Source organism: Neopelma chrysocephalum, unplaced genomic scaffold (genome assembly GCF_003984885.1).
Source record: "Neopelma chrysocephalum unplaced genomic scaffold, ASM398488v2 Primary Assembly neopelma1_95677, whole genome shotgun sequence".
Classification (NCBI taxonomy): Eukaryota; Metazoa; Chordata; class Aves; order Passeriformes; family Pipridae; genus Neopelma; species Neopelma chrysocephalum.
Window position 1 is genome coordinate 12119 of NW_020924341.1, and position 9157 is coordinate 21275.

At 54.2% G+C, this 9157-nt stretch overlaps 1 protein-coding gene across 1 annotated transcript in view; it reads left to right on the forward strand.

The window, feature by feature from the left end:
- LOC113980931 (BRD4-interacting chromatin-remodeling complex-associated protein-like) overlaps positions 1 to 9152 on the forward strand; it is a gene marked incomplete at its 3' end in the record, with an annotated part of 16199 nt that extends 7047 nt beyond the window's left edge. Inside the window, exons 5-11 of the mRNA XM_027708148.1 lie at positions 2827 to 2970; positions 4292 to 4445; positions 6028 to 6140; positions 6920 to 6985; positions 7541 to 7590; positions 8090 to 8238; positions 9133 to 9152. Of these exons, the coding sequence (XP_027563949.1) occupies positions 2827 to 2970; positions 4292 to 4445; positions 6028 to 6140; positions 6920 to 6985; positions 7541 to 7590; positions 8090 to 8238; positions 9133 to 9152 (696 nt within the window). The remainder of the gene's footprint in view (positions 1 to 2826; positions 2971 to 4291; positions 4446 to 6027; positions 6141 to 6919; positions 6986 to 7540; positions 7591 to 8089; positions 8239 to 9132) is intronic.
- Between the last annotated feature and the right edge of the window lie 5 nt (positions 9153 to 9157).

Here is a 9157-nt window from a genome sequence, read left to right on the forward strand (position 1 = left end):
GAGTTGATGTTGAGTTGGGGTTGAGTTGAGATTGAAGTTGGGTTGACATTGAGTTGACCTTGACGTTGAGTTGAGCTTGAGGTTGACGTTGGGTCAACGTTGAGTTGAGATTGAGGTTGAAGTTGGGTTGATTTTGAGTTGATGTTGAGTTGGGGTTGAGTTGATGTTGATTTGGGGTTGAGTTGAGTTGACCTTGACGTTTAGTTGAGTTGAGGTTGACGTTGGGTTGACGTTGAGTTGAGTTGAGGTTGAGTTTGAGTTGAGTTGATGTTGAGTTGCCATTGTTGAGTTTTGGGGTTTGTTCCGGGCGTTTCCGCCCCGGGAGCGGCTCCGTTGTCGCTCTTCCCACGGATTTGGGATTTTCCCACTGGATTTGGGGGGTTTGTCCTTCCAATCCAACGGGGGGGGAGGGGCCGCTCCGTGCCCGCATTTCCCACATTCCCAGGGGAATTTTCTGGTCATTCCCAGTGGAATTTTCTGGTCATTCCCGATGGGATTTTCTGGTGGTTCCCAGCGGGATTTTTCCCGGGTGATCCCAAATCCATGGGAATTTTGATGGGATCGGAGCACGGTGGCTCCTGGATTTCCTGGCCGGAAAAATCCCTTTTCCTGCTGGAAAAACGGCCCCGGGAACACGGGAGAACGACCTGGGAAGGGAAAACTGGGATCCAGGAGTGGAAAACCAGGATCCAGGGGCAGAAAACCAGGATCCAGAGGTGGAAAACCGGGATCCAGAGGTGGAAAACCGGGATCCAGGGGCAGAAAGCCGGGATTCAGGGGTGGAAAACCGGGATCCAGGGGCAGAAAACCAGGATCCAGCAGGGCAAAAACAGGGATCCAGCAGAAAACTGGGATCCAGGGGCGGAAAACCAGGATCCAGGGGTGGAAAACCGGGATCCAGGGGCAGAAAACCAGGATCCAGGGGTGGAAAACCAGGATCCGGCGGAAAACTGGGATCCGGGAGCGAAAAAAAACAGGAATCCAGCAGCGGAAAACCGGGATTCAGGGGCGGAAAACCAGGATCCTGCAGCAGAAAACTGGGATCCGGCGGCGGAAAAGCGGGATCTGGGATGGGATTCCTGCAATTCCAACATTCCCTTTTTGCCCTGATCCCGCCTAAATCCCCCCCCGGCATCTGGTTTTTCCCGCCGGATCCATCCCCGAATTTCCCAGGAATGGGAGGAACCTCCCGGATTTCGACGGATTTTGGGGGAATTTTGTCGCTTCCAGGCCCCAAATCCGGGATTTTTCCAGCCCTTTTTCCCCTCCAATTGTCCCAATTCCCAGTTTCCCGCCCTGGGCTGGAGCCGGGGGGGGGGGTTGGATCCCCCCCTTCATTCCCGTTTTTCCGACTGTTCCCGGCTTTTCCCGCTCGCTTTGGCTTCACTAACCCTGGAAGCTGCTGCTTTTCCTGCTTTCCCTGCGCTCCCGGGACCTTTGGATCCCAAAATTCCCGGGTTTTCCCCGCCCAAATCCCTCGGGATCAGCGTCAGACCCGTTCCCAACTCCGGGAATTCGGGAAAAACCCCGGGAATTTGGGAAAAACCTTGGAAATCCTCCCTGGGAGGGGAATGGGGGGGTTTGAATCCATCCAAAATCATCCCCGGAGTGGGAAAAAAAAACAGGAATGGGGGAATTTTTTGGGAAGCAAAGTGGGAAATGGGATTTTTCCGGGGTTTGGAGTCGATTCCGACCCGGAGCCGCTTCCTTGGGAATTCCCATCTGGAGCCTCCCGGGGTTTTCCCTTCTCCTGCTGCCCAAAAACCCCCGGAAAAGTGGGATTCGAGGCGGGTTTGGGATCCAGAGGGTCGAGGGGGGGAGTTTTCCCTGGATTTGGGATGGATTTGGGATCCAAAGGGTCCCCAGGGGGGAATTTAGGGACCTCCAGAGTGGGCTTTTCCCGGGATAATCCAATCTTGGAGTCACTCCTGGATAATCTGCTCTTGGAATTGCATTTGGAGCCACTTTGGGAATCCATAGGTGGATCCTCGGGGGGTTTTCCTTCATTTTCATTCCCAAAAACCCCCCAATTGATGGATTTGGGATGGATGGGGCTCCAAGTGGTCCTGGGTGGAGTTATCCCAGTTTTTCCCGGGATAATTCAATCCTGGAGCCGCTTTTGGAGCCACTTTGGGAATCCACAGGTGGATCTTTGGGTGGTTTTCCCTCATTTTTATTCCCAAAACTGGGAATAAAACTCTGTAATTGATGGATTTGGGATGGATTTGGGGCTCCAAAGGGTCCTGGGGGGGGGTTATCCTGGTCCTCCCAGGGGGGGTTTTCGGGATAATTTAATCCTGGAGCTGCTTTTGGAGCCACTTTGGGAATCCACAGATGGATCTTCCTTCAGTTTTCCCTTTTCCTTCATCCCAAAAACCCCCCAATTGATGGATTTGGGATGGATGGGGCTCCAGAGGGTCCTGGGGGGGTTATCCAGGTTCTCCCAGTGGGTTTTCCCCGGGATAATCCACTTTTGGAACCACTTTGGGAATGGATCTTTGAGTGGTTTTCCTTCATTTTTATTCCCAAAATCCCCCAAGGAGCGGATTTGGGATGGATTTGGGGCTCCAAGGGATCCTGGGGGGGGGTTGTTCCAGCCTTTCCTGAGGGTTTTTCCCGGGATTTTGCCTTTTCCCCCCCCCCTTTCCCCTCTGGACTAACCTTGTGCCTGTTTTCCTTTGTGTGTTGCAGCCGAAGCTCCCGGGAACGGGAACGGGATCGGGAACGTCCCCCGGGGACCCCCCGGCCCTTCCCGCCGCCCCCCCCATCCCATCCCAGCTCCCATCCCAAATCCCAACCCAAATCCCAACCCAAATCCCGGCTCAGCTCCCGCCCCGCCCCCCTTCCCAACCCCAACCCCTTTCCCGCCCCCCTTCCCGACCCCATTCCCGACCCCCTTCCCAACCCCGGCCGCCCTCGGAGCCGCCCCCCCCGCGCTCCTGCACCCCCCAGAATTCCCAAAATCCCCAGGCTTCCCAAAATCCCCAAAGCCTCTTCGGCATCCCGGAATCCTCCTCCTCTTCCTCCGCCTCTACGGAGCTGCAGCAGCATTCCCAGTCCCCCCATTTCCCGGGAATCCCGCTGGGATCGGGAAAAAACCCCCCCTTGCACCTCCTGCCAGGGGCTTTCCAGCCCATTCCCAACCCCATTCCCAATCCCAATCCCAATCCTGCTCCTCCTCCTCCTCCTCCTCCTCCTCCTCCTCCTCCTCCTGCTCCGCCGAAGCCCGGCCTGGAAAGGTTCCAGCAGGTAAATCCCGCCGGGAATTCCCGAGAAAACGGGAATGAGACGCCCCCTGTCCAACCTCTCCCTCCCCGGTTCGGGGTATCCCAGAAAATTCCCCCATCCCGCTGTTTTGCAGGAATTTTGGGGGGGAATTCGGGGAGTTTCTTGGTTCCCAAATTCTCGGAAAAGGTGTCGGAATGGCGGGAATTGGAAGCGCGATCCCATTTTTTTGGGATAAAAACCCCCCTTCCCAAATTTCAGTTTGGCCTCGAATCCGGCTGGATTTGGGATTTTGGGGGTCGGTTGTTGGATCCCACTGGATTTGGGGCATCCAGGAACCAAATCCCACTGAATTTAGGATATTCAGGAACCAAATCCCACTGGATTTGGGGCATCCAGGAATCAAATCCCACTGGATTTGAGGCATCCAGGAACTGGATCCTGCTGGATTTGGGGTTTTCAGAATCTGAATCCCACTGGATTTGGGGTGTTCAGGAACCGAATCCTGCTGGATTTGGGATTTTTCTTGGGATTTGGGATTTAGGGGGATCCTGGTGCCAAATCTCTCTGGATTTGGGGTCGTTCTTGGGATCTGGGAGTTTGATCCTTCTGGATTTGGGATTTCGGGGGGATTCTGGTGCCAAATTTCTCTGGATTTCGGGTCGTTCTTGGGATCTGGGGGTTGGATCTCTCTGGATTGGTTTTTTTTTCTGGAATCCGGGTGTTGGATTTCTCTGGATTTGGGGGTTTCTGGGGCTCTCCCGACTCTGTTTCCCCCCAGGATTTGGGAATTTTGGGGGGATCCTGGTGCCAAATCTCTTTGAATTCGGGGTCGTTGTTGGGATCCCCAACGTTGTTGGATTCCTCTGGCTTTGGGGATTTTTTTTGGGATCTGGGGGTTTGATTCTTCTGGATTTGAGATTTAGGGGTCAGGATCATTCTTGGGATCTGGGGGTTGGATCCCTCTGGATTTGGGGTTTCCGGGGGCTCTCCCGGCTCCGTTTCCCGCGGGATTTGGGAATTGTGGGGCCGTTGTGATCTGGGGTTGTGTCTGTTCCCGTTCCAGGTCCCTCAGGGGTTGATCCTGCAGCCGAAGCCGCCCCCGTCCAGCCCCGGAACGTTCCCGGCTCCGGGCGGAGCCTCCGTCCTGGTCACGGCCACGCCCACGGCCACGCCCGGCCCCGCCCACGGACCCGCCCCCGCCACGCCCAGTAACGCAGGTGGGAACGCGAAATCCCGGGAATTCCGGGGTCACACAGCAGTCCGAAATCCCGGCATCCTGGAATTCCAGAGTCCTATGGAGTTCCAGGATCCTGGAATCCTGAAATTCCAGGGTCCCACAGCATTCCAGAATCTTGGAATTCCGGGGTCACACAGGAGCCCAAAATCCCGGGATCCTGGAATTCCAGAGTCCCAGAGCATTCCAAAATCCTGGAATCTCAAGAGTCCCACAACGTCCCAGAATTCTGGAATTCCAGAGTCCCACGGCAGCCCAAAATCGAGGAATTCCAGAGTCTCACAGCATTCCCAAAATCCCGGGATCCTGGAATTCCGGGGTCACACAGCAGCCCCAAATCCTGGAATTCCAAAGTCCCAGAGCTTTCCAAAATCCTGGAATCTCAGAGTCCCATGGCAGCCCTAAATCCTGGAATTCCAGGGTCCCACAACGTCCCAGAATCCTGGAATTCCAGAGTCCCACGGCATTCTAAAATCATGGAATTCCAGAGTCCCACGGCATTCCCAAAATCCCGGGATCCTGGAATTCCGGGGTCACACAGCAGCCCCAAAATCCTGGAATTCCGGAGTCCCACAGCAGCCCAACATCCCGGAATCCCAGGATTCTGGAATTCCAGAGTCCCAGTGTTTTGGAAAGCCAAAATCCCAAGTGTTCCGGAATCCCCCAAGTCCCGAGATCCTGGAATTCCAGAGTCACAATATCTCAATATCCCAGGATCTCGGTATCCCAACATCCCAATCTCCCAAATCCAAGTATCCCAACATCCCAGTGTCCCAACATCCCAGTATTCCACCATCCCAGTATTCTCAATCCCAATATCTCAAATCCCAGTATCCTAAACCCCAGTATCCCAAACCCCAGTATCCCAAATCCCAGCATCCCAACATCCCAATATTCCCCCACCCCAGTCTCCCAAATCCCAGTCTCCCAGCTCCCAGTCTTCCAGCCTCCCTTTGGGGAATCCCTCCGGAATTCCAACCCGGGCCCTTCCCTTATTCCCCCTCCCTCCCTCCAGCATTCCCGGGATCTCCCGGTTGGGAATCTCCGGGATTTTCCGGGCTCTGACCCTTCCCGGGATTTCCCAGTCTGGGAATCTCTGGGATTTTCCTGGATCTGACCCTTCCTGGGATTTCCCAGGCCGGGAATCTCCAGGATTTTCCTGGATCTGACCCTTCCCAGCATTCCCGAGATGTCCCAGGCCAGGAATCTCCAGGATTTTCCAGGATTTTCCAGGCTCTGACCTTTCCCAGGCTGGGAATCTCCGGGATTTTCCTGGCTCTGACCCTTCTTGGGATTTTCCAGGCTGGGAATCTCTGGGATTTTCCGGGCTCTGACCCTTCCCAGGCCGGGAATCTCCGGGATTTTCCCGGATCTGACCCTTCCTGGGATTTCCCAGGCTGGGAATCTCCGGGATTTTCCAGGATCTGACCCTTTCAAGCATTCCAGGGATGTCTGGAGCCAGGAATCTCCAGGATTTTCCAGGATTTTCCAGGCTCTGACCCTTCCCAGTCCCGGAATCTCTGGGATTTTCCTGGATCTGACCCTTCCCTGTGTTCCCTGTCCAGGAGCCCCCTCGGAGAGCAAACCCTTCTCCAGCATTCCCGGCATTTCCAGCGCCATTCCCGCCGGGAAAGGGGCCCCGGCTCCGGGCAAGGCCCCGCCTCAGCAACCCAACCAGGTGAGGGGGCGTTTTCCTGGGAATTCCTCCTCTTTTCCCAACTTTTCCCACTCCTTTCCCCCTTTTCCTTCTTCTTTTCCCACTTTTCTCCTTTATTTCCAACATTTTCCCCTTTTCCATCCTGGTTTTCCTACTTTTTTTTCCTGCATTTCCCCCTTTTTGGCTTTTATTTCCCAAGATTTTTTCGTTTTTTTCCCAAGTTTTCCTCCTTTCTCCCTCAGTTTTCTCGTTTATTCCCATATTTCCCCCTCCAGATCCCAATTTTTATTTTCTTTCCCCCCTTTTCCCACTTTTTTCCCAAGTTTTTCTCCCTATTTCCCAGTTTCCCTCCCTCTTATCCCTAGTTTTCCCCATTTTTCCGCCCTTTTATTCCCAGTTTTCCCCATTTATTCCCAGTTTTCCCTATTTTTCCTCCCTTTTATTTCCAGTTTTTCTCCGTATTTCCCGTTTTTTCTTTCTTTTATTCCTAGTTTTCCCCATTTATTCCCAGTTTTCCCCATTTATCCCCAATTTTTCCTGTTTATTCCCACTTTTCCCTATTTATTCCCAGTTTTTCTCTCTTTTATCCCCAGTTTTCCCCATTTTCCCTCTCTTTTATTCCCAGTTTCCCCCATTTATTCCCAGTTTTCCTCCCTTTTATTCTCAGTTTTCCCCATTTTTCCACTCTTTTATTCCCACTTTTCCCCGTTTATTCCCACTTTTCCCCCCCTCGGGCGTCTCCCCCCTTTCCCATCCCCGGGAATTCCCGCGTTCATCCCGGTTTTCCCGGTTTTCCGCAGGCGAAGCCGGGTGGGATCAAAGGCCCCCCCCAGACCCCGGGGGGGGGAAAGGGCCCCCAGACGATGGTGAGTCCCCAAATCCCGGGAATTCACCCCCAAATCCCGGGAATTCTCCCAAATCCTGGGAATTCAACTCTCAATCCCCGGGGAAAGCTCTAAATCCGATGAATTCGCCCCCAAATCCTGGGAATTTCCCCTCGGGAATTCACCCTAAACCTGGGAATGGTTCCAGATCCCAGGAAACTTCTCTTAAATCTTGGGAATTCCTTTAAATCCTGAAAATCCCCCCCCCCCAATCCTGGGAATCCTCAAATCCTGGAAATGGCCCCTAAATCCCAGGAATTTCCCCCAAATCCTGGGAATGGCCCCAAATCCCGCGAATCAACCCCAAATTCCGGGAATTGTCTCCAAATCCTGGGAATCATCCCCAAATCCCAGGAATTGCCCCCAAATTCCCGGGAATTGCCCCCAAATCCCGGGAATGGCCCCCAAATCCCGGGAATCATCCCCAAATCCTGGGCATCACCCCCAAATCCTGGGAATCGCCCCCAAATTCTGGGAATCTCCCCCAAATCCCGGGAATTGCCTCCAAATCCCGGGATTTCCCCCCTGTGTCCGCAGTTGGAGGGGCTGAAGAAGGCGCCGGCGCTGCAGCCCAGTAAGGAGGCCTGGTGAGTACTGGGAATACTGGGAATGCTGGGAACACTCCAGGCTGGGAATTCCGGCCGGGACGGGGCCGGGAGCCGGGAATTCTGGCCCCATTTAGGCCGGAAATGGGGAATTTTGGGGGAAAGTTTGGGATTTTTGTCCCCATTGATGCCAAAAATGGGGAATTTTGTCCTCGTTAATGTGGGAAATCTGGGAATTTTGTGGGAAATTTGGGATTCTTGTCAACATTACTGCCAGAAACGGGGAATTTTGTCCTTGTTGATGTGGGAAATCTGGGAATTTTGTGGGAAATTTGGGATTTTTGTTCCTGTCGGTGCCAGAAACAGGGAATTCCGTCCCCACTTGTTCTGCAAATTGGGAATTCTGTCCAGGAATGCATAAAAAAACCTGGGAATTCCACGGGCGGCGACGCCGGGAAAGGGGGAATTTTGTCCTTGTGGACGCTGAGAAGGGGGAATTCCGTCCCTAACTTGGGAATTGCATCCCGAATCCCAACCGCAGCCTCCTGGAGCAGCTGCACAAGCACCAGGGCTCGGTGCTGCACCCGGAATTCCGGACCCGCTTCCGCTCCGTGGGCGACGCCCTGAGGAGGCTCCTCCCCTATCACGTCTACCAGGGGATGCTCCCGGCGGAATCCGAGTGCCAGAGGGGTGAGACGGGATGGGAATGGTGGGAAAACGGGATAACGGGGCTGGGAATGGTGGGATAATGGGATGACGGGGCTGGGTCTTTCCCGTTCCTATTTTCCTGGGGTGACTTGGGCCATTCCCATTCCTGCTTCCATTCCCATTATCCCATGGCTGTCCCTCATTCCCATGGTGACTGTAGCCGTTCCCATTCCTGTTATTCCAAGGTGACTCTGGCCGTTCCCGTTCCCATTCCCGTTCTCCCAGGGTGACTCTGGCTGTTCCCATTCCCGTTCCTGTTCCCATTTCCGGGGCGACTCCGACCATTCCCGTTCTCATTCTCCTGGGGTGACTCCGGCTGTTCCTATTCCCTGTTCCCGTTCTCCCAGGATGCCTCCAGCAGTTTCTATTCCTGTTATCCCGGGGTGACTCCAGCCATTCCTGTTCCCATTCCCTGTTCCTGTCGGATGACTCCGACCATTCCCATTCCTATTCCCATTCCCGGTGTGACTCTGGCCATTCCCATTCCTGTTCCCATTCCTGTTCCCATTCCTATTCCCATTGCCGTTTTCCCTGGGTGACTCCAGCTGTTGCCATTCCCATTATCCCGTGGCTGTCCCTTGTTTCCAGGGTGACTGTGGCTGTTCCCATTCCCAGGGTGACTCTGGCCATTCCCGTTCCTATTCCCATTCCCATTCCTAGGGTGACTCCAGCCATTCCCATTCTTATTCCTGTTGTCCCAGGGTGAGTCTGGCTATTCCCATTCCCCTTCCTGTTCCAGTTCCCATTCCTGTTCCCATTCCCATTCCCGTTCCTATTCCCATTCTCGTTCCCCCAGGGTGACTCTGACTGTTCCCATTCCTGGTGTGACTCCGGCCATTCCCATGATCCCGTTATCCCATTATTCTCTTTTCCCAGTGGACGAGGAGTTCACTCTGGTGTC